Source organism: Ylistrum balloti, unplaced genomic scaffold (genome assembly GCF_031769215.1).
Source record: "Ylistrum balloti isolate Yb309-2 unplaced genomic scaffold, AGI_CSIRO_Ybal_v1 Utg369772, whole genome shotgun sequence".
Lineage (NCBI taxonomy): Eukaryota > Metazoa > Mollusca > Bivalvia > Pectinida > Pectinidae > Ylistrum > Ylistrum balloti.
This window is the reverse complement of record NW_026781965.1, coordinates 1344946-1371900: the sequence shown is the minus strand read 5'-3', so window position 1 is coordinate 1371900 and position 26955 is coordinate 1344946. Positions and strand designations below refer to the sequence as shown.

At 32.8% G+C, this 26955-nt stretch overlaps 1 protein-coding gene and 1 pseudogene across 1 annotated transcript; one reads left to right on the top strand and one right to left on the bottom strand.

Moving 5' to 3' along the window:
- The first annotated feature begins 360 nt into the window (after nt 1-360).
- LOC132543869 (nucleolin-like) lies at nt 361-9885 on the top strand. The gene is made up of 15 exons (XM_060207387.1): nt 361-451; nt 1344-1460; nt 1663-1786; nt 2491-2607; nt 2846-2866; nt 3509-3559; nt 3864-4034; nt 4464-4575; nt 5102-5223; nt 5711-5840; nt 6239-6396; nt 7378-7510; nt 7825-7931; nt 8169-8324; nt 8713-9885. Exons 1-15 carry the CDS (start codon nt 422-424, stop codon nt 8766-8768), a joined length of 1605 nt encoding a protein of 534 aa, XP_060063370.1. The 5' UTR covers nt 361-421; the 3' UTR covers nt 8769-9885.
- Nucleotides 9886-11607: 1722 nt separating this feature from the next.
- LOC132543965 (prolyl 4-hydroxylase subunit alpha-1-like) lies at nt 11608-24822 on the bottom strand (annotated as a pseudogene).
- Between the last annotated feature and the right edge of the window lie 2133 nt (nt 24823-26955).

The window sequence follows — 26955 nt, the reverse complement described above, 5'->3', positions numbered from 1 at the left end:
TTCTCTCTCTTGATTTTCATTTTTCTTTATCAATTCAGCCTTGCAACTCCTCTTTTCAATTTACACACGTATGGTAAAACATGTGGAAGATCGATCCGGGTTGTTCGTGTAGTGTAAATGTAACTCAGAACTTTAGTGTGATTTGAATAGCAGCATACAAAATAAAGTACGAAAAGATGGCTATTGGCTAAAAAGATGTGATTTATCGGATAAATATCAGCTAAATAGTTATAAATCGATGTAATAGATATTTTAAATAAGTTATATTAAGTTAACTTTATCAAATGAATTTGAAAATAGCATCTCAAAATACGAAACTAAACATCAACCACTCTCTCTGATTAACACATGGTCGATATTGCAGCCACGCTCTAAATCTAGTGCCAATTTATTCTGCCATTCCTTACAGTTATATACAAAAATGGCACCCAAAAACGTTAAAGGCAAAAAGGTAAGTTAAGTTATTAAACTATTTAGTATGAGTTAGGAATTGTAATGAAATAACAGAATGGTTTCGGATGCATTGAGAATGTTGACGCTTTCTCCACGTGCTCCACAATGTTGTCGCCAATCTGCAACCACGTGGTCGCACAAAATAAGATTTCACAATTGTTTCACTGAAATGATCTTTATTAACTTTTGTTAGACAAGTTAGATAAAACAAACTTTATCTGTTGTTAGGTATCTTTAGCTTTATGTTGAAATTAATTGAAAGAATCTTTGCATATAACCAGGTGATCGCCAATCCCGATTATAAAGTTAGGTCAGAATACGAACGAGTTTTGCTCTGCAGCGTTTATTAGTAAGGCACTCTAACATATACTTGTGCTTTTGACTTGTAAAACGGAATTGCAAATTCCAAAATATGAAATATTCATACATATCGTCAACGGACTAGTAAAAGTGACTCATCTTTATTTGATCTATAATTTAGTCCAAACTATTTAGATGCTTTATCGACTTTTAATTAATATTCAGTGTGGTGTCGACATATGATATATTAAGTTAGTAAAATAAATTACCCATTCCATGGTCAGCATTGAAATGATAATTGTGGAAAGAATATTCAGTTTTACATGTATCCTGCACACGGATTGAATGGTAATTCTCATTTGGTAATTTGACATCACTGACTGTCTCCACATTATTTTTTCTGCATGTAGTTTCATCAAATTTGAGTTTGAACAAGATTTTGTTTAAATGTAGTTTTCTTTATTGATGCTTTATGAAAAAGAAGTTCCCACTTTTATGTGACAATATAGATTTGATGTTAAATTCAAATTACCATGGTAAACTCTGCCAATACGTTTGTTCATGTATCAATTTTTGTTTCCGATGTAAAGGGAGCAATGACTCCAAACAACAAAGGAAAGAAAGGGAAGGCAGTAGCTCCTCCACCACCAGTAGAATCTGAAAGTGAAGAAGATGATTCTGAAGAAGAAGATGATTCTGAAGAAGAGGTAAAAATAATGTGTAACCATTTTTAAAGATTTTAGTATTAATTTTTATTTTGCTGATAAAGTGGATAAATGATGCTGATTTCATAAACTTAATTAAACCAAACCCAAATTCCTAGAATAACATTTTTGAATGTTAACAGTCTATGTTCCTATTGTATTGTTTCAATGACAATTTTAAATTTGTGTTTTATCACTTTTCAAGGTACCTGTAGTAACAAAACAAAATAAAGTAGCACTCAAAAGAAAAGCTGGTGATTCCGATGATGATGATGATGATGATGATGACGACGATGATGACGACGATGATGATTCTGATGATGATGATGGTAAGAAGTTAAGATTTTAAAAAATTCTTAAGAATTTCTCATTTTTTCCTTGTGATTGAAATTAATAAATCACCTAACATAACATTTCCTTAATAATTGGAAAGAGACATATTTTGTCTATTGGCAATGCTGATATATTTAACAATTCCTGAAATTATTGTTGACTGATAATGATTTGTCAAACTTGACTTTTTAATCACATGCATAATTTGGCAAAGTTTCAACAGGTTCAAAAATATCTATAATAATGTTTGGACTGACCAAATGTTTTATGGCCATTACTGCTAACTATTTGCATGGTAACTATATGCAAATCCACTACTTGCATTGCCCGTCAATTAATATCTATACTTATTCCTGAGTCGGACTGAGACTAACATAATGTTGGGTAATTGTCAAAATCTTTGAATTGAAAAAACATATATGCTAACAATGTCAGGGCTCTCGATCTGCCAGATTTTGGGGCCGATATTTGGACCCATTCCCAATGCAAAATAGTATCTTTTTTTCCCAATTTACACCCCAAGTTTTCCCAATTCTTAGGAAAATGCCGCTATTTTTCCCAATTCTAAGGGCCCGGGCCACAGTCCCAAAATGGGATGTGAGAGCCCTGAGTGTTCTAAGGGCCCGGGCCACAGTCCCAAAATGGGATGTGAGAGCCCCGAGTGTTCTTCTGTCCTTAATATCAATGTCAATCTTTGTAGAGACACCTGTCCCAGTTGTGAAAAGTCCTCCTAAGAAAATTATGAAAAAAGCACAAGAAAGTGATGATGATGATGATGACGACGATGATGATGATGACGATGATGATGATGATGAAGGTAAGTATTTATATGGAAGATTTTTTTTTTCAATCTGAAAACTGATGAAGAGTTTGTATATTAGTAATACTAGAGCTGAATGTAAAGATACAAACAGAAAATTATGAATGAATTAATTTTATTACTTTTCGAAGATATTTAATATATATTTCAAATTAGAATATAATCAAAGTTAAAATATGCCAGTTCTCATACACATACCAATAGCTTAAACATTGATTTTCTTCTCATTTTCCAGATGATGATGATTCAGAAGAAGGTATGTTCAATGTTTTCCTTTCAAATTGTCAAATTTAATTAAGTAACTTTACATGTTCTTATCGCTACAAGATTTCTAAATTGGACAAATTTTTTTTTAAAAAGTCAAGAAATTTCCTTCTGTTTTAAACTTTTATTCCCATGCAACTGAAAGTCTGAAGGGGTATAGGGATGTTACCATACAACATATGTAGATTTATAGTGTTTTTTGGGGTTTTTTTTGCTGCAATTTAAGAATATATTGTTCTATAATTACTACTCACAAAACACTTGATATTTCTGATTTCTGTAGATGGCCTCTCGCTTTTTTATAATTGTCAGCAAAAGGCCTGAGGAAACCATTTGGCCTGTCATCTGATATTTGATACATTCATTGTGAGAAATAATATTTTCACTGAGAGTACTGCTCCTTAAGTCCTGTCAGGTCTATATTAAAGAATCGAGTGTCAGATTTCTTTCTTACAGCAATGATTTCCAAGTTATTCTGAATGCTTCCATTTTAATCAAGCAAGATTAATGTCAGAATGTATGCCATAGTTGTTTTTGTCTTTAGAACCTTTCCTTTGGTACAATTTGTATGTATGTAGAAGATTATTTTCTGTAGATTTTGTTATTCATTGGTGATTTTGTAATTTCTTTACAGAAGAAACTCCTGTTAAGGCCAATGGTATAGCAAAGATGGTAACTCCAGCTGGTATGTATTCATTACTGATCAATATAAAAAACATGAGAAAAGTTAAAAGAAGTTCCCTATGTATAATTCAATGTTTTTTGATACTCGGTAAAACACTGTTTATAATTCTGGCCTTCCCTGCATGTCAATACCCCGCAGTTTCAATTGATATATTTTCATGTTAACACACAAATACTTTTCAGTTTGAGATTGATTCATAGCAGTCTTTGTCAAATTCACTAGAGTGTGAGTTCTTGCGCTAAAATTAACAGATTGGGTACTTGCATAGTAAAATTTTGGATTGAACATATTTTTCTTTTGTTAGATGATGATGAAGATGATGACGACGATGATGATGAAGATGATGATGACGATGATGATGAAGATGATGATGACGAAGACGACAGTGATGAGGAAGAAGAAGACACAAAGAAGAGGAAAAAGATGCAAAATAATAAGCCAGCAAAGAAAGCCAAAACAGAGCCTGAAGAAAAAAGCAAGTTTTCATTTCAATTTTTAGAGTTTGTCAGTGGTCATTTAATTTGTGGCATTGTTAAATATTTCAAAATCAAGATAAGTAGTTTTATCATTTCAAGAGTATCATGTATGAAAACTTGAATACTCAGATCAAATTAACAGATCAGTTAACACGAATGCTCGGGTCAGATTAGCAGATCATTTAACACAAATGCTTGGGTCAGATTAACAGATCAATTAGCTTTAATGCTCAGGTCAGACTGATAGCTTGCTTTAAATGAATTGGATATCATTGGAAATTAATTGAACTTGCTTTGATATCTCAAATGTGAAAAAATATATACAATGATTTTGTGTAAAAGACAACTCTTGAAGCATTGACAAGTATATAAAAATTCATGCATTTTTGTGTGAAATCACTAATGGTTTATATCAATTTGATTTACAGCAACTCTACATGTAAATAATGTAGCTGAAATGGCAGATGATAAAGTGAAAAAGATATTTGAAAAGAAAGGAATATCTGTGGCAGAAATTAGGAGGCCAAGGCAGGGTGGACGGTAAGCACATAAGAATGAATATCGAGTTAATCCTTTATGAATTAGTATGTCATTGAATCAGTCCTAATTTGTCAGTTTTCTGTTTAAAGAGAAAGAACATGTAGTGTTACAAATTGAAGTTAACAAAACCAATAAGTTCATATCTTGACATGTACTTATTTCTTTGAAGTGAACTAACATTACAAAAGTAGGAATTATGGCCTCTTCATCTCTCAGTGACAACTGGTCGCATTGTTGGAAGTCTTTTTAAAAGGAACATTAATGATGAACACCTGATATTTCAGTTGAGTTGAGTAAAAAACATTTTTTTATCTGTAGTTGTCAAAAGATTACTACTGTTTGGAAGACCATCTTAAAAAGAGACACATTATAAAACTTGTAATCAAATTCAAAACCATTAGATCTGCTGATACACTTTTGAAATACATTATATCAAAATGCTGCTAACAACTATTACATGTTGACATGATTTCTAACTCTGGATTAAATAGCAGATAACCTATATCAATATATTGATTGTACACAGGTATGTTTATGTGGATTTGGCTGACCCATCACAACTGGATAAGGCTCTCAAGTTAGATGGTGTGAAAGACATGAAAGTAGCAGTGGCAAAATCAGATGCAAACAAACAGAAAAAAGACTTTGGTAAGTTTGTTCAGAATCTCTAGTTGGTGCTAACCTTGTCTTGATAATGATATGCCAAAGAATGTTGAAATAGTGTTATATACAGCCACAGTATAAGGGATATTAACCATGCTTTGCAGTTAAATATATTATTTGTTTGGGAGGAATGGGGAGGGGGAAGGGAATAAATCCATTATCTCGAGTCTGACTTAAATCATACTTTATATAAGAACTTTCAATGCTATTATAAAACTGTTTAATTTTGTGAGTTTAATGACTTTGAAAAAACTGCTAACCATAATTAAAGTGAAGACTAAATCCATTTTTCATTGTTTGCCCTTGTCATGAAAATTCTCGCATTGGTTAATTGCTTTTATTTACTTGCCACTACAAACAAGTATTTTGTTCAAATATAATTTGTTGGTATTGAAACATCTACACCAGCTTTGTAAATATACAATTTGATTAATTTTTTCATCCACTTAAGTATGACATTTTTGTTAAACAGGGGATTCAGATGCAACTACCTTGTTTGTGAAGAATTTGGCAGAAAATGTCACAGAGGATGTGATACAAGAGTTCTTTACAGGTTCCACATCTGTCCGCATGCCAAAGCGACATGATGGTACTCCCAAAGGGTAGGAACTTGTTTTTGTTTGTAATACATAAGAAATATAGCACAGATATAGTCAGAGTAAATCTTGCACTGACTTTTTACTCTTCTAGGACTTCTTAACATGCAAGGATATATATATCAGTTTAGATGAGTCAATGTCTTGTATAAAAATCGTATTCACCAAACAAATCTAAAAGAAAAATGACTATTCCTGCTGCTGGCTCATTCAGTAGAATGATCTACTTTTGCTTAAGGATAAAGCAATTTATTATTGGCATTTTCTTAAGCATTTAATTCCATGCATAAATCCTGTGTGATATGGCTCTTGTAGAGGTAAACTCTTGCTAATTTGACAAAATTTCTTTTTCAAATGATTATGTGATTAAATTGATAAAATGTGTTTTTATTTGTTCTCTTTAGATTTGCATATGTGGTATTTTCAAGTGCTGATGAAGTTGAAACCATGCTCTCCGAAAAGCAAGGAGCAGAATTAGAAGGAAATGCTTTGTTTTTAGACAAAGCAGGAGGCAAACCAAAACAAAATAATAGCTTTGGATCCCCAGGAGGTCGACGTCCAGGTATGTTTTATCATTGGTGAAAAGGAAGCATTACAAATATGCTATGAAGCTCTTGATGCTATCATTAGTGATTCTTCTTCATTTTCACCTTCTCTCATTCACATTTTTTGACCTTTCACAAATCACTTATTTTGGGGCACTCCTTGAGGAAGGGTTGGGGTGGGGGGGAGTGTCCTGATGTTTTTTGTTTAGGAGTCATAGGAAAGCTCAAGAATAGGGTATGTTTTATACCACTAAATACTCGTTAGAGTTGGCTAAAAGTGAGTCTCCTTTGAATTTGTGCATTTTACGAAGTGGACACTGAGGAGACCTAACTAGATTTGTTGCCCATATTGTTCACCTTTGCCATTCTTTTCTGTCAGCTATTGCATTGTTTTCTTATGCACTCTTTTTGTCACTCTAAACATCGTCCAGCTTGTGACCTTGACTGTTGTGAGGATGTAAAACCCAGTAAAAAGGGAACTTTTAGCAATTTGAACTCTGATTTAAAGTGTTTTCAATTAAGTTGGAGCAAGCTACATAATAGGGTTTTTGTTGTTTTAGTAGGTTTATACTTGTTTCAATAACTAGTATTTCAGTTGACCAGTTGATGGTTACATTATGATATATTGTTTTGAAAATGAATCGTATATATTAGATTGAAATATGCAGATTGGAATGGATGCTGATGTCTTTAAATGGAGTTCTCTATAAAAAAAATAATGAAGTGAAGCATTATCTTGTTAGAAATGAAAGACATCATTAAATTGAAAATCAGTTTTCCTGTCAGATGGCATACATTGATGAATGTTTGTATTCAGTTTTTAAATCATAGTTTATGTAGGATGTAACATCCTTCGTATTTCATCAGCTATTGCCAAACTTGTTACACAATGTACTTGTTTTGAGAAGTTAGAAAGTTGCATACCAAGTTGAGATCTAGAGTACATAATACAAAATATATGTATTTCTGAAAGTTTGTATTTTCTTCTTGTTTTGCAGAAGGAGATAAGTCGAAAGTCTTATTTGTAAAAAATCTTTCGTATTCATGCACCAGTGAAACTTTGCAAGAGGCATTTGAGGGATGCACAGGAGCAAGAGTTGCAAGATTTCCAGATACTGACAAATCTAGAGGGTTTGTACATTTACTGATGTTTAAGGATATACATTTTTACTTTGGATTTTATCTGTGCTATTACGGATATAGATGATGTTTTGAACATTGAAAAGTAGACAAATAATGCTCTGCAGCAAAAATATTATTTTAAGATAAGTTATAATATATTTCATGATATTGCACAATCATCGCTTATGGAATGGTAAGGTCTCGTGAAATGAAGTATTCTATTTAATAGAAACAGGTCTTCATCCATATTTCCTTTGATAACATATCATTGAAGATGGAAAGCACATGATGATTTGTAATTACAGACTGTGTTTGAATTTCAGATTTGGGTTTGTGGATTTTGATACAGTAGAAGCAGCCGAAGCCTCCTTCAAAGCAATGGCAGGTCAGGAAATCGACGGAAGGCAGATATTTTTGAACTTTGCTGGAGGTAAGATTTCTGTATTAATTGCTTTCTTTTTTTATTTTTTTTGTTAACTAAATATAGAGCATTGTTGGAAAATTATTTTGAGAATGCCACTAAGTGAATTACCTGTTTTCAAAGCAGATCTGATATTCATACTTATATCTTTTTCATTAAATATTCAGTGTAACAAAATGTGATCTATTTTACAGCTTGTATTTTAAATAGTTTTGACATCATTTTGTTTTTCATTCCATATTGTAGAGAGAGGAGGACGTGGAGGTGGACGTGGTGGACGAGGAGGTGGTTTCCGTGGGAGAGGTGGAGACCGTGGAGGTTTCCGGGGTAGAGGACGAGGAGGAGACCGGGGTGGATTCAGGGGTAGAGGTCGTGGAGGTGGTGGGCGTGGTAAAAGTCCATGTAAGTTATAAGACAGAAAGTTTAAACCAAAAATTAGTCTGACAACATGATTTTCTTGGAATCTTTGGTTAAACAAGAAGATCATCAATAGGAAAATGTTGTCAGTAAATTAACTATTAATATTGACACTGTTTCAACTTTTTATGATAGCATACAATAGCCTCCTATTTGGTTTTCTTTTAAACAATCCTGTCAAATTGTGCACATTGTATATTTAGTGTGTATTTCACGATCTCACAATGATTGAAGCAATCTTCTGACAGAAAATGATAAGGTATAGTGAAGTATGGAGGATACAATTGGTCCACTACTCAGATCTTTTTAATAACATATCAGTTTTCTAGTCAAAATTTTTTACTTGTAATGATTGTTATATTTGTCATTCCAGCTGCCAAAGGAAGTATACAGAATTTTGAAGGCAAAAAGAAAACTTTCAGTGACTAAGATATAGTGAAAAAGACGGAACATTGTGTTGAAATGTATGCACTGCTTCACTTGGCAGGTATATTTTAACAATGGACATTTGCATTTGAAATGACGACCATATTTTTAGTTAGAACATCTTTTTCACTCATGAATCCTGATATCTTGGGTAACATTTTCTATGGGAGGACCAGTCTACCTATACTGGATTCGATGAATTATTATGTCGTGCATTTCTCATTGGATCTGTGGGTATCGTGCAGAAAGATACCACAAATGTTTGTGACTTTAAGAACACTGTTTTTATCAAATCGGTGTCAATGTTTTTGAAGTATTTTATAAATTGTATTTCTAATCATGCTGGAAACATGTTTGCATTTTTCCCAATATTACAGGTTAGCCATCTTCAGCATTGCTAATTAATGGGGGGAAATCAAGACAACTTGTCTGTTGATTTATTATATGTACAACAAAATTGAATTGTGAAAATGTGCAACATGATGGTCATGGTTATAGGATCGAACATTTTAGATATTTTTAGATGTTGTTTTAGATACCTATTCAACATATATGAAATCATTTTTCATATCATTTTATCTTATTTTTGATGATTTCAAATATTATGTAGAAGAGTGAAGTATATGGGAGATAACTCTTCCTTCAAAACGGAGCAGAAGCAGTCACGGTTTTATTGCTACTGCTGGGTCCTATTTCTGTAGATGGACAGATCAGTTTGTCATTATTTTTAAGATTTAAGGCATGGCGTGACATAAATCTGTTATACAGACTAAATAGTCTGTATCAAGACTTAAGGTAAAGCAATTAAGATGAGTGAGTTTCCTAAACAGCTTCATTTAAACCAATAAATCTAGCTGTTAACCTAGCTGTTATAAAAATAATTGTGTTCAAATTTATTGTTTTGTTTTCCATTTTAGTTTTTTCTGTTGACAAGTAAGCGTAATATTTAGGTTGTTTTTTTAGCACTGATCATTGTTGGACTGAAAAAGAAAGAAAAAAAAAAAACAGAAAATAAAATCAAGCTACTCAAGTAAGACATAATTGATAATGTACTATGAATATGAATGACGCAGCATCATATTTGATAGATATTTGTATATAGATACATGGAATCTATGAAATTATTTGTCGTGTACTCCATTAAATCTATCCAAATTTTGTTGTTTCTGTGTTTTTTTTTATGACATGCTTCTAAATGCAACCAAAAAAAAAATGATGGTAGTATTTTCAAAGAGTTGCATAAACTTTTTTACAACAAAGTTTCTCATTAATTGTGCATGGTTAATTCTGGGGCTTTTCTTAAAAAAAACAAAAATAAACAAAAAAAAAAAAACTGGCAGCCATCTTTGATTAAACATCTTTAGGTAGTCATGGTTATTTCTTGAAAACTTTATTTTGGATAAATCTCAATCCTTATAATGGGTTTCCTTTGATCTCCCTTTGTCCATTTCTGATTTGGAGACCATTCAAAGAAAAAAATGGCTGATATGTAGTCACCTTTACTAGTTCTATTTCATGAGAAGTACAGTATTTGTGTATGTCATTCAGATATTTCATTAATAGGCATCCCTTGGTAAATATTTGTACATTTTCGGACTGATTGTATTAAAACAATGGCTGACAAGAAGAAAAACTGGATTTTTAACAAGTACATGATGGCTCATTAACAAAATTCACATATCATATGTTATATGTGATATATTTCGTTTCCCTTTGGGCCTTAGTATATTTGTGCTTTGTACATTTTGGAACTGATCACAAAACTATAATAGCCGAGATTTATTCTTTTCTATGAGGATGCTACGAAATGATGAATTTATTGAAAATCCAACTTCTAGTGAACTGAAAAATATATTCTTTAGGGATTTCTTGTTATAATATTAGAGAACGAACTGGTAATAGAAATCATTCGACAATGACTAATAGTAATGAGAGGTCAAGGCCAAATTGTAAATCTTTCATGTTTAAACAAGACTATTCATTACAATCAATTTCACAGTACAGATCTAAATACGGATGAATAAAGAGGGTTGTAAAACCAGCTACAAACTTATAGTCATTCATCTTTTACAGGTAAATTTATTCGTTCTGTTTCAATTGCTTCAGTGTATCGTTTACTTTTTATAAAGATTGAAATATTTGTTAAAACATTTGTTAGCACATATCGACTGTTGAAAGATTGATTCATATTGACCGATAATTATCCACTGATCTCACTTTGTAGAGAAGTTAGAGATCTACATCAAGGTTAATGGAGGAATTGAAAACTCCACAGCACCACATTAAAAAAAAAATCCCGAAAACCGAAAGTTTTTAATAACAATTTAATTGCCGGGTTCTTACAAAAGCATGCATACATCTTCACAAATTTCTTCTAGGAATCATTCACACAAGCACACTTTACAGTGAATATATCCTAATCTTATTTAGCATTCTAGTACAAATACATACCAAATTACCTGTTCTCTTTAAACCATTATCTAATAGCTGAACGAGAACAGTGTCAGTTATGATCGTGTTGATTACTGCTTTCGTACATTCTGTTAAAAATGGTGTGCGCCAATTTATTGACGCTGCGAGTATCTGTTATAATACGGTGCGCTACAGAAAGAGATAGTTTTAAAATGAGACGTATGATGTGACAACAGTTGCTTCTGGTTTCAAGATACAACATGTTAATCACGTAATGATGTGGCTGCAGCGGTCCCAGATGTATTGTTATTGTGTTGCCTCGGAAAATGATAACGATATGTAATGCTCGAAACGTAGGAAGCAGTACACCTATTGTACTAACTATTACAGCTGTATTCGTCGTCATGCAGGAGAAAAATATTGATATTGCTCACGACTTATTTTTTTCTACATTTGAGTCTGTTTTAAAACATTGAACATCCTGATCGTGAGTATGAATCCATTTGTTGGCAATCCATTTTGAACCAATCAGAACCGGACATCCAGCATGAAGTGTGTTTTCTATTCCTTCTAAGTCGTGGTCGAGGTTGAGCCAGAATGCCGCAGATCCCTTAAAATATGATATTTTCGAAACATTAGTTGTCTTATTGAATCTTATACCAGTGAAGCGAAGCAGCTTACTTTTTCTCATGTCAAATGTATCTTAAGTTTAAAACTAATGATTCATAATAAGAGTTCGAGAAAAAGATGCTAATCGTACACACACGGTCGTATTTAATGATAAAAACTTTTTATTTTCTTAGAATGAAATCTTGGTTCAAACAGTAAAATCAATAGTGTCAATTGCCTAAGTGTTGTGTCAGTTTTCAATTCACATGGCATAGCAATTCTGACAGAATTACAAGAAAGTACCTCTTAATCTCATTGGTAACAGATGTTCATGATACGTGAATAACTAATAAAGAGATAAATTAAAAAACCGCATCGGGCAACAACTTACCTTCCGGACAGGTATATGTACATCGATTAGAGGAAACACTGTGGCACCTCCAGCTCGTACGTCACTTAACTAAAATTGATGAAACACAAAAGTTGAAGAAATGTCGATTTTAGATATCTAGCTTATTAATCACTGTAAATTATTGATCAAACTTTATTGCACACACACACACACACACACACACCCACACACACATATATATATATGTATTGAACGCATATCATACCTTTTACATACCGACTCTTACTTCGGATGTTGCATACTCAATTTTAACAAAATAATAACATAATTTTAAGACTCATGACGGAGAGAAAAAATGTTTATTTCTTAGATGAAACCTTGTTGATGATTCCTCAGGATATACTGATATTTTAGGATGATATTCTACCTCTCTAACTTCTTGTCTATTTACTTATCTTCCACGTTTTACCATTTTATAATACATATCTGTAGTTCTCGTGAATTCGTCATTATACTTATGTCTTTGTTTGTACTTACATAAAACAACATCGTAGCCAGTCGGTTGGTTTTATGTTCCGTCAAAATTTGTACTTGCTGAAATATTAGAAGTATCAATGATTTCATTTACAATGTAGTATAAGTGCTTTAGCAGGCGTGAACAACGAAGTACATAAAATCGCTCCGATATAACGCGAATCCTGCCATTTGTTTTCTTCACTGATAAAGCCCAGTTTGGTTATTATCTAATTAATTCAACTCGTAATACTCAATAAAAAGCATAGAATATCTTTTCTTTATTACGTGATTTACTCATTCATTTTCAATACATCTATTGCTAAAATAACTGGACTTTAATGTGTTTTTTAACTCTACTTACGTCTTTACCGAACCAATCATAATGGGGTTCGTACTGCCCTCCCATTCCATAATTTCCAACCTATGAAACAAAAGAGATATTATTTCATGCCAGACAGAGGTTCTATAACACATCTACTGATCTACGATATATTCCTAAATCCACCGACAACCTGTTTTCCGGGCAAAATAGTCAAATTTAACTTATAACTTTATACAATACAGTGTTCCAACATTATGAACTTTATACTTTAAAACCTTTGTAATCATCGACGGCAATAATTTCCATGCAAAGTATCATCATCGATACTCCAGGGGTTACGCTCAGTGCCACTCTCTTCCACCTTGGCACAGTTCATGGCAAAATTGAAGCTACAAGTAAGACGATTGAATTGTCTAGAGCGAGTTTTAGGTGGGAAAAAACGAACCGATCAAAGAACGATACGATCCTTTGAAAATAACAACTGAGCGATTCCCAACTTCAAAGAAAGTACAACATACTGTTACGCAACCTCGATGTTCGTTTGATGTACATCAAATGATCTGTTTGCTTTTACAATTCCTTTTGTCAGTAAAATCATGACAATAAAATATTCCGAAATGAAAAAGGATCATATTAGGTTTTTCGTCTTATCCACAAGGTGTCGCACACAGAGCCTTCAATTTTGCGCTGAACTATTCCAGGGTTGCAGAGAGTGAACGGAATTGTAACCATTGGAGTATCGAGGATGACAAAGTACTTAAAAGACAGTCATTTTGGAATATTAAATAAAAACAAACAAACAAACAAACGTAGTTTCTTCGAACAATCGAACTATCCTCTGCATAATATTTCAAATTCGGTTAAACATGATAAAGTAACATGACATCTAGCTCAGTTACAGGATATATTTCAGAGTGGAGGTTTTCTAACCTGCAGGACCTCGGCGGAAGGATAGACAGGTTTAAGTCTCGTAATTGCCTTTATCCGTTCGTTAAGCCTTTCCACCATGGAGTTACCATCATCCACGTAATGGCTGTCAACGACAAGAACAGTGGATGTTATCTCGTGTAATCAGTAAGATTGTACAAAAGACGTACAAGTGAATCGCACGTTTCAACACAATATCAGAGTTAGATAAATTAGAACTAAACACTGAAGTAAACTGCATCATACGACTGTTTCGTCCTCTTAGACCAGTAATGCTGAATTATCTCATTTCTACGCAGATGTTATACCCTGTAACTTAATGCTTCCTTAATTCAGAGTTATGCTTTGATTGTACAGACGAACTTGGTTTTATTAATAAAATTGTACTTGTACCTACAAAATCGGTATTGCTTATTCTCCCATATTCACACCTGAACAGCTGTTCTCACTTTCAATACGAATGGTAAATTTTCCTTCGTACTCTATTGGTCACTGAACACACGTTGAAATATGTTCTACCTACTGTTTATAAGTTGCCAGTTAAAAAAAAACATAATACTAAAATTTGTTCCGACTACAAAGTTGCATCAAAATGCATTGTGGAATATCCTGGTAGTTTTTCTAGAGACAGAGTGTTATACTACAACAATAACTTCTTGTACAAGGATGATCCGTACTTACTATCGGCTTATTCTTGAATCCATTTCCATACCGTCATCATCAGAATTTGGTTTGCTAGGAATTCCCTGTGAGCGCTCAAGCTAAAACAGAAAGAACTTCTCATTTACCAAGACTAGAGACATGCAGCAGTTCAATCAGTCAATGAATACCTTATGAAGAATTCGTTAACTCTTTCATATTTGATCCCCCTCCCTCTTTTTCCCCCTTATTAATGATTTGTTGGCTGAATAGAAGTATAGTAAAACGATAGATTAGAACTATCTAACTATAAAGAATGATTTACATTTTGATAATACTATGTAAAGTGTTTACACATGTTGCAGCACTTACATAGTTGAAGGTAAGGTTCTGCAGAGTCTTGGCTTCCGAATCCGTAATGACATCGTGGTACATTACAATGTAAGGTGACCAGCTCAGGAACTCTATTTTAGCTGGCTGAATCAACAGCAATGGATGGTTGTCGTTGTTGAAGTAGGAACATACCAATGATGGATCTGTCAGTTTATCCTGGAATGCCGTATAAGGAAATCAGTCAGGTATAAATGGTTGATATGGCACGATTTTTTTTCACAATGACCTAGAAAGGATCTGGTAAATAGGCCTTTTGATCATATGTACTTTGCAGAACATTACACAAGATTGCATTGAAGAAAGACATTGTAAAATGAAACCCAACTTAATAACAAGAGCAATTTTGCCATCATAAATATTTTTTTAAAGAATTATGAAGATCATTTTCTCAATCAGGCAATACGTTAATAATGCTAAGAGTAGATGACCGATTGACACATTATTAAGATACTAAAAAAATTTGACCATGATCGGTACTGTATATTACATGACAGAGATTCATCACAAGTTAAAATTACTATCGCATTAACCTACCTTGACAGCTCCTCGGCACAGTTGTTCATATGATCGTTTTGTGTGCACGTTTCGAATAAGTTCCCTTCCATAAAACTTTATGCTACCATCATAATGCATAGCCATGATCTCATCCTTTAAACCTTGTTTAAGTTCTTCATTTTCTCCCTCTGTAAAATTATAATTTAATCGATGAAGAAGCTAAAAAATGTATACAAAAATAAACAAAATGATGTCAAATAAACACATAACGGGATCTCAAATTCTCACATTCTTTACTGATCTACATATACAATGTCTGTTAAATAGATTCATTTTCTATATGCTTATTGCTGTTGATTCTTGGAAAGTACCGTACAGTCGGCTGTTTTTGCGAGGATAGTCCATTATATTAACGTTTTCGTTTTAAAATAATGAGAAACGTGTGTGTTAGATGTCCTCTACATCCAGATAGCGAAATTCAAATTTCAGTGGATCATTTTGAAAGAAAATCACGAAAATTTTGACTCGTTTCCATTTCTTTGTAAATATGCAACAAAACAGGCATCACCATTTGATTAGGTTTGATATACAGGTTTCCACTAAATTGAATATCAACAAATGCCATAGCGATCAGTTTCTCGTTTACCGTTTCTTAAAGGTAAAATGTTCTTGTAATAGTGTTATTGTTTCTAGTGTAAGATCAATCGATGACTTACGTTCTTCAGCAAGAGCTTCCAAGTCTATTGTAAAATTTCGCATTTGTTTTTCAAGCTGAAATTAATAATAATAAAACAGATTAGAAAAGTACTCATATACTTTATGTGGTAATGGACATGCAAAACGAGTCAGACACATCGGAGCTTTTTCTCGTTGCTGTACGAAACAAGAATGCATGGAATGCATGCAACAAACACTCATATATGGATATAGATACATCAATTATGTATCAATGTTAGTTACAATAAACGAAATAACTGTTTCTATCAACGATTAAAATTTGTTAAAGTAACACAAAAGTCAATGCTCAGCATGGACTCTCACCCATGGAGTTGACGGCTATAACTTACAGGTAATCCTAAACCCTCTAGCATTCTATGTACATTTATGAAATGTACTTACTAATTCAACAGCTAGATCTCTTGAACTTTTGATATTTTTTATTGATGTTGCGGCATGATTTTCTGTCCACACTTCACACGTCTTTTTATGACAGGAGACAGGGACCATGTCACTGACTTCTTTCTGAACCTTTGCAAGGGCCACGTCATACCATTCCAATGCGAGCTGCGAGAAATCTCTTGTGTGAAAATCCTGTGCTATGCTGTTGCATTCGAACGCTGAAGAATACAATTTAGTTAACATGAACAAATCTTAAGCTTAATTAACAAAAGTTTGTAACGATCTCCTTCATACTTGTTAAGTAGATAAAACAATGCAGTTGTATATGTTTTAGTATAAGAAAAATATCGGTAAATGATGCCCCAAGGAAAAAACGAAATATTAATTTAGTATCACACATATCAAAAAATCAAATTGAATGTATTATTACCAATAAAGCATTGGATTTGTGGCGAAAGACTACACTTGTGTGCCTTTTATACAATCATCGACATTGCAGGTGATTGTAGTAAGTTGTATTTCACGTTTCATTCATTTGAATAGTGGTCTTGTTCAATGACAGAACTTATGAAATTTATCGAATTAAGATGATAGTTCACCTCCCCATGTTGTGTTTTATATTTGTTCGGTTTGTTTTTCCTCAGTAGCCTCATGGTTTTCAACAGTGTACATGTAGCATTACTTGCGAGTCCTAGTAAGATGAAGCATCTGTATGATTAAATTTAATTCATTACTTGTGACTCGAATAAATCTAATTCTAATTTTGTTTTGAATGTGCCATTCACCTGTCTGTGCTGTTTATACATTCACTGAAATTCTATCTCATTCAATATGTCTTTAATTCAAAATATTTCAAAACGAGTAACTATGTCCTTAAAAACTAGACAATTCTTTATTGTACGATGATAACACAGATTGAAGAAACGGGAGATGATCTAGCGACAAAATTATACTTTTTTTATTCAGTGTTATGAGCTTCTATACTGTTTCTAAAATCGAATCTGCTGCATTAACAGAGATGAACCTTCATATACGAACACCTGATTTAAATCAATTTCAAACACATTAATATGTCGCTTTCTTTTTATGGAGCAACCTAAATGATTGTGCCTATAATAGCTACCGACAGCTCGTAAATTTGCCAACAGAGTTAACCAGTAAGCTTTGAATAATCAATAAAGATAAAAAAAAAGAAGCGTCCGTGTAAATACACCAGAAATCTATCAAGTATTTGATCTATAAGAGAAGAAAAATCATTATAACAAATTAACAAGAAATGGACTCGTCTGTGATGAAATGAATCCAGGTTGCTGAAACCTAGGAGGAGACTGAGAAAAATTGAAAAAGGCGGTTGACACAAATTTTGAAAAGTCTGTTTGCCGATGAAAATAATGGTGTTAATGATGTGTGTGAAAAGAGACCCTTTCTACGTGAGAACATCCATGTGTATATTGTTATGTCTTTGTCAATAACACGTTTGTGGAGAAAAAGACACGTACCCCGATTCCAATTAATTGAAACGTTTCATGCACATTGCCACAAACCTCTGAAAACTAACATGCTTTGTCAATTAGTCATCAATTACTACTATATTTGTATTCTGAAATATTCTCCAACTGACCTGTTAGCTCGCCTGTGTAAATACCGTTTATAGTACCATTGGCGATTTCACTGGCCGATATTTGGTATGTATTGAGTAGGCGAGCCAGGCCATCAGTTACCCCATTCATGTCCTCTCGACCTGGCATGTAGATCTTCTTAATGCTCAAAATCTCCTCTAGTACTTTTAGGGATAAGTTGAAAAAAATTAACATAACACATTTTTAAATGTATGATTTAAATAACTTTTCAATAGAACTTTATTAGAATGGGAAAATATTCATGAACCTGAAAGGTTCTACAACGGAAAATAATCAGATTGCTTTCACAAGTTGAACTTACTTTTATTGTACTTTAAGAAGATAAATATTTCCATTAGTATTGATTACTGATGTTTATGATGCTTTCTATGGTACTTTTCCATTTCTAACCTTCATGTTGACTATCCTGCTGATAGGTAGCGAAAGTCTCGTCCCACTCGTCAGTGTAAACTTTGGTGAACTTGTACACACTGATAGGATTTCCAGCCCACCCATGATCATCATTCAGTAAATCGTTCTGCAGGTTTGTTAGTTTATCAGCATATCTGCACAGTAAACAATTAAACATGTATTAATGGAAAACACATACAAGACATTTGTATTCAGTTGATTTAAATCAGGGAGTTCCTGCATGTTTTTATCACTTCAGAATAAATAAAGGTTGTGTTCCTTCTAGAAATCAGGTGTGTAAGTCATGTACATAAACATCGTGGACGTATGACAAGATCAAGTAAGGTGACAGAATTATTAATGTTATTGTATGTAATATAGTGACAGTCCGAAGCGTCAGAGGAACGGATTCAATATAAGAAAAATGGTTGTACTGAAAGGAAAACAGGATTTAAAAGGCAACAAGGGTGTATATTTGAATAGTTTTTATAATTGATCCTGCCAAGATATGAAGTGTATTGGGGTAATAATCAATATTGTTTGTTGACAACATTACATGAACTTGTTTATTAAGTGTAATAACAAAACATATATTATAACTTAGTCAGATGTACCTTTAAAGGTAAGCAAAATGATTAAGTATGGACGAATGTATTTATTCAGGTTGTAAGGAATACAGTTTTAGTCTATGTTACTTACAATATGACCCATTTCATATTTGACCTTGTAGACTAAAATATGTCCTGTCATACAACGTCTCTACCTACTTACTCACATCAGAGGATTAACTCATATATAACAATGAACACGTCAACTGCATTCAACATTCTTAACGGATGTCTTTACTGCTTTCTACTGGAACAACTCATCACTTTTGAAACTGCAGTTACTTTTTGTATAAAACTAGTTAAAACTATTTTATAAGTTAAAGAAATATCTCATAACACATAACACTCATAAGTCTGGTTAACTGTTTACAGCGGATACTGCTTTATACATGTTGCTATCCAAAGAGGCATCAACATTTTGTGTTGGTAGAAAATTGCTATTTCAGTTTTGTGTCTAACGCTTCTAAACGACGAAGGCATTGCGGTTGTGGATGTTTAGGTAAGCTTTGACAGCTCCTACACATAAACATGTATAGCCAATACATGTCACCTTGTTATATAGGTATTCGCGTTACTTTGTGTATTGCTTTGCTAGTGGAATGTGGCCGATGTTCCGATTTGAATCAATGACGAGCCACTGCTTCGGATGTAGTTTGGTGATGTCTATCATGATGAATAATAAAACAAGGAAGAATATTCTTTATAGAAATAATTTTAATAGGAGAACGATAAGAAAATAAGGTCAATGAAAATCTAACTTTACCGAATTGACATTGTTACCCTGTATATCAATGTATTGTTGCTTTGAATTTAGTTTATCATTAATTAAACAGACAAGCTTGAACATCAAAAATCACCGACATGGCAATATCTTTCAAGTGTGACATGACAATATCATTCCAACTGTTTTGTCCCAGTCGTTCCTACCTAAACGTTTCAAAAATATTATAATTGATCATTTTGCCTGTTATCCATTATTCTAACAAACACATACAGCATGAAATGTAGAATTAACCATTATGTATATCAACTGAAATACAAGACAATATTGTCAGTTGATGCTGTTACATTAGAAGATGTCGTTTGTGTGTAAAAAAAAGTTTAAATGGAACCGTATCACCTATTTACAATGTGACATTTAATTAAAGTAGTAGTTAGCTATATTAATTACTGAGCCCATTCTTGCTCTCATTTAAAACAGTTGTTCTTCATATATCTATATCTTGATATTGGTTTCAGTTTAATTTGATTTTTCTCTGTCGCCTTCCAACATTTCGGGCTCCTAGCATCACGAACGATTCCTAGAGTGCCGTTTAACAGCGTTACAATTTGATTCATTGTTTGTACCTTATTTTAAGATTTAAAAAGAAAGACAATCTCACTTAGTGATTCATTTTGAAGATGAATTATAATTTTTAAAAACCACAAAGGCACGAATAAATTAAATTTGAGGTCAATTTGCTAACAGAGATGTCACATCCATCACAAAACATACTTTTACCGATGGGAAAAATATAAAAGTTTTGATTACAAAAAATGATGATATTTTGTGTGAAACCCTACAAACTGATATGATTATTCAAAGCCACGTCCGATTTCCCCTTATATTTCTTTCGAATTGGTTCTTGGTCTCCACAATTTCTTAATTCAGCAATTCTGGTTAAACACAATACGATGTAGCTTCGTACTTCAAAGAAAACTTCATCACATTTTATTTACTCATTTCTTTATCGTTTAATCATATAATTATATTTACTTTATTCACATTTTGTTCACACAATAGATTTGACATATTGTTAAAATTTTATAACTTGTTGACAACTGGTGTCATTTTTACACACTCGATGTAAATTTGTTTGGACCTACTAAACGGCGTGCGTGGCCAAATATACATTTATGTATTTTAAGTTATTCAAATTTTCTTTAAAACGCTTGTATAATTTGTAGCATATGGTAATCTAATGTCCAACCATAATGCATCCAGTCTTGTTTGAACCTTTATAAGGAACACGAAATGAATGCCAATTATTTGCGTGTAAAGTAACAAATAAGTCACTAGTCTGCACATTAAGTGAAGAAAATATATTCTACAATTTACTAAATAAAAACAAAAAGAAAAACATCGCAGAAATACTTTAAACGTGTATTTTTACAATTACCATAACACTGCAGATGATCAATAGTAAAGACTGCTGAAGATAAATGTATTAATTAATGTGATAGATAACTGCACCAGTAAATTTTGCTGGGTGTCATTGGTTTTCTATCTCAGATTCAGTCAAGGGACATGCAAATACAGTCAATGAAAATTCAGTCTTGAAATCAACGTCCCTTTGGAAATTTATTACGAAACGTGACTGTTACTGACACGACGTGCGACACATAGAGGATATTAAATCAGTTTCCATATCATAGCAACTGTATAGAAAAATCTTTCAAAAAATCCATTTTACGGAGCCTCCAGCGGGGTAAAATGAAAAATTCGTGACGACCACCAGAAATCTCATATGAATTGGAAACGAATGTTAGTTTCTATTTATCACATAACTTTTGCAAACTTTCAAGAAAGCATAATTTTATTAGATTGATACAAAACCTCAATTGCCGTCATAATCACTCCATATGTCTTTGTTGACGCCATCTTGTAAATGAAGCAATGTGATCACGATTGATATCTGTCAGTGAATTATAACTCTGTCAGATGTGACCAAAAACATGTAATGAGTGTTATTACACTGATATGTGTAGTATTTCCATCATTTATTCGTTATTTCTGAAATTGATGGTGGCTGGAGGATTTGTCGCGTAAAAAGGTATCTGCCAAAATTGTTTCAGTCAGCTTTGAACGTAAACATACATCACTTTGATATCTATTCTATTAGTTCCTCTGTATCTATCCTAGTCAAAGAGCCTACATTTAGTGTTACCCTACAAATTAACGAACCACAGTTGTGATGTAATTTATTTGCGACCTTCATTTCGTGTATACAATGTACCTATCATTTAAGCTAAGAACTTATGTATTATTTAGGGTGAGTTCTATACCTTCATTCGATAGCTACCATACATTTGGCAAAAGACTAAAATTTATTGTGTTTATATATCATTTTAAATAAAGACTTGTGCATTGATGGATGATGTAGCTGACGACCAGCATACCTTCAGATATCTATTGGGATAGAAGAGATGATGGCAAATCACACATTTTGTACAGAACACACTTTGTTATCAGGAACCCGGAATATCTTAATAGTCTCAGTATTCTGCATAATTTCTAATGGCTATTTTTCCGTTTAAAGAATTTTTACAAGACACATGATAAGTATATATATATATAGTTATATGTCTTCCATCCAACAACTTGGGATGTGTTTTTGTCCGTTATAAGGGGTCTTCGGCATGTTCTATGAAGTGATGTAATATATGTAATTTGTGTCTTGATAAAGGGGAAGGTTGCCTCGTACATTTGACAATTCGCTTGTTCGTACTACCGTTATTACTTGATTGATCAGATAAAGAGGTGATGTGTCTGTGTCTTTCGTCCCATCTGTAGTTTTTAAAAATAAATTTGACTGAATGGTGGCCGCTTACCTGTTCTGTTTTGAAAAAAGAACAAACAAGATTTAACACAAATAAAAGTTAACTCATATGAAACCTAAGTGAAAATAGTAAATTACCTGCCAAGAAAAAAATACCATTAAATGTTTTTGTTGAAGTTCCCGTAAGGTTAACAAATATGTTGAGGTGTATATAAAATATGAAAGATCCCTTACTTGTTGGAAGCCACAGTGGACTACGTGCTCCACAAGGGAGTATTTTGATACAAATGTACTTTGTATACAGTATAATTTATATTCCGAGAAAAAAAAGCCTACAGCAAACGATATGTGCGAAGTTTTAAAACCAAAGGCAATGGTATATCAGTATAATCACTTTCACTATATAAGGAACAAATATTTGGACATGGTGTCGGATTTTATAGTAGCAGGATGATTTTGTTTTCAGATACATGTTTACTGATTGATAAAACTGAGTCATTATTACTTTAAAGAAAACACTTCTCGCAATATGATTTTTTTCTGTTCTCATTATACCGTAGTAATGGGGAAATGGTAAGGTGATGTAATACTAGTATACCTGACATCAACGTACTTGCTTAAAAGCTACAATGATAAGATAGAATATTGTCTATAAACGTTACCAGAAAATACCCAATTTGCAACATTACTATAGTAATGTAAGTTATTAAAGTGAGATGAGGTAGCATATTCTGTAACCATTAAAGGGTGAAGTATCATAAATAGACATTACCATAAAAAGGTGAAGTATCAAACATAAATGTTACAACAGTCATGTGAAGTATCTACACAAATGTAACCATTAAAGGGTAAAGTATCATAAATAGATATTACCATAGTCATGTGAAGTATCATAAATGGCATCATAGTAAGGTGAAGTATCATATACAGATATCGCCATAGTAAGATTAAGTATCATACAGAAATGTTACCATAGTAAGGTGAAGTATCATATGTAAATGTTACTATATCAAGGTGAAGTACCATAGGTAAATTTTACCATATTAAAGTGAAGTATCATACGTAAATGTTCCTGTAGTTAAATGAAAGATCATACCTATTTGATACTAAACTTAGGTGATAAATCATACCTAAACGTTACCATAGTTACGTAAAGTATCGTATCTTAATGATACAATACTGTGGGGAAGTAGCCAACTCTTTATTAATGTTACCGTAGTAAATTTAAATAATGAGTGTTTTATAAAAGTAATAACGTTACAGAACATACTCTCTATAAAATTATCATTGTGAGGTAATGTAGAATAACTTGTCACGGTATCAAAATATAGTATCATACCCTCTATAATAGTTATCATAGTTAGGAGGCTTTCAGATTTATAAGAAATAGGACATGTGTCTTTAAGGAATTTTGCATCGTTAATATTATTAAAATATACATGGTAATTCCCTAGTATTTTAAAGTTTTCCGTGTTTTGATGTAATAATTTTACATTGAAATTTTAATGCATAGCTAAAATATTATCCTTTAAAGGTTTCTGACATCTAAAACATGCACTAGTGTGGTTGTAGGTGAGAGTGTACGAGAGAAGGCAGGAAACATTAACATTAACAATGGATTGGTCGACAATATTGAAGCATTTGGTTAACTACCTTGATTACGTGACATAGACAATAAGTATGTCTATTAGATCGGTGCTTCGGGGCTAGGTGTACCTGTCGTGGTTTATCTATTTGATATCTTGATATTAACGAACAGCACCACGTGCATTTATAATAATTATCACACAAGTGAGCTTTGTGGAAAGATTACCTTTTAGAAATAATTTAAGGTATTCACGAATACATATTAATTAGTTATAACCAGAAATGTGTTAAAGTCCATTGAATCTAATATTTACTTACTGTTTCAGTGCGGCCAATCTGTTTTCTTCGTTCTGAATATAATCATCCAGTCTCAATGAAATTTGACTAGCATCTCTAATAGCGGAATATATGTAATCCATTGATGTAAATAGTTCCGAGTAGGTAACTTGTATTAGAGTACAAAACAGACATAATGATACTCTAGTAATCATATTGTCTTAGCTGACCATACCGTGTCTCTAGCCACGTGAAAGTAAACTGCCACGGTCGGTTGATTGTGAGCAAGAACAGTCATTGTCATCAATCAAGACGATTCTTACAGGTAAAAAGGTGGCGTACAGGTAACTGACAATGAAGCATCATTGACATGTGTTATTTGTGTATATAAAATCCCTGAGGCTCTTGTCGTCATATACTGTCTTATTATACACTCTGTGTTGTCCATAAGAAATATTGATTTATTATTCTTACGTAAGACTTACATTAACTACAGTCATATGATATTTCAACATCTGATTTTTCAAACTATCGGATAAGCAAAACGTCAAGTGTCAGATCAGACTTAAGTTAACTAAATAGGATAGACTGAGTTAAATATTAATCCGGAACATGCCAATCAACATAACATTAATATGTAAATGATACCTCCACGTGTCGCATCCTTTTTTTTACATGGTATTAGGTTAAGGAACAATCATAATAAAATGACTTATCTATTAGTTTTTTATGAATCCTTTTATCATTCCATTAAATTAATTGATTTAATATCTTCTTCGTGTGAGTTTTTAATTTAAATTCGCATTTCAGCATTTATGACAATTGAGATAACATTTTATGTATGTAAATCAGAATAAAGATATCACAAACTGGATTAATTTGGAAAGGATCTAAAATTTATCTAATTCTTAAGAATTAGTGAATTAAAGTAGCTTTAACATATGCAAATCAAAATAGGAGTATATAGTAAAATAAACTCAAAATCTAGTCGAAACTTCTATCAAGCATCTTTGAAATGAAGTTTTTAAGTCTCGTTTTGTCAATCACGGTTGAAATGAAAATGTTGTGAGGTGATATTTAACAGCAGATATTGAAGTCATCATTCCTTTATTGGGCGAACTTCAAAGTGCGCCCGCCAATATAAACATCCACTGACGATTTCAATTTTCACCTCAGTTGTTTTTCGGATTAATCTCTGCTATCGTAGTCATTGTGTATCTTTTTAATAATCCCAGTGTTGGCAGTATAGTTACATAAATGTATCTCATTTGTTTTATTGCCGGGCAATCAAAGGTTGACAGCAACACTTATATCGTCAATCAGTCAGTTTATGGTAACTGTGTCAACTGTTATAACATCCAGCTGTCAATTTTAAAGATGTTTCACCTAGTCATCAGTTGTTGATAGGGATGATAATTTTAGATAAAATACGTTCTTTACTGTAAAATGTGAGTTTTTTTTTTATCTATATATTACCAACATTTATAGAATACCCAAAACAGATAATATAAAGCAGGTAGTAAATTTTGAACCGATATTCTATATATATACTCCTACAAGTGGATGAATACACCGATGCGCAAAAAAATCCGCGGAAACGCAAGTAAGGGTACTAGACAGATTGTGCGAGAGAGAAAAATCTAGGAAGTGGTATTACGTGGGATATCCCGGTCTGAGATGCGAGAAAATGTAAACTCATAAAACACCCAGGCATCTGTTGAAGGATAAGACAAACTCGCACTGCTCGGCAGTTGGTTGTAATTATACAAACAACGTATAGCAGCCGTTCTTTTAAAGAACAAACAAATCCATATAGCACACATTCATCAGTTGAATGATAATGCAGACTCCTATATATATAGCAACCTGTCACATTCGCCTGTTGAAGGATAATTCAAACTCGTATAACACACAGTCGTCAGATGAATGGTAATATAAACTCATATAGCAAGAAGCACCCCTGTTCGACTTATCTGTATCAATTTTGCTTATATGTGAATTTATCAATAAAAGCTTTTCTTCATTTAGTATATCTGAAATAATTTCGAGGCTGTTGTGTACACTAACGATATCAGCAGTCCTCGTATGACAGATATTCATCAATACTATTTATGACATTATTTATCGTTATGTCTTCCTGTTCCCCGAGGCGCTCAACTGTGTTGCAATCACCTTACAAGCAATGATTCAGACATGATAACCTTTTATCAAGAAAATACCAATAAACTTTAATTTGAAAATAGCAAGAAAAAATACTATGATTGAATACAATTAATTTATGTATATCAATTAGGTAACATGCATGTATTTAATGAATATTGTGGGTGGCTTGTATTCAACTTTTATATCGGGAGGTTGGATGGTGC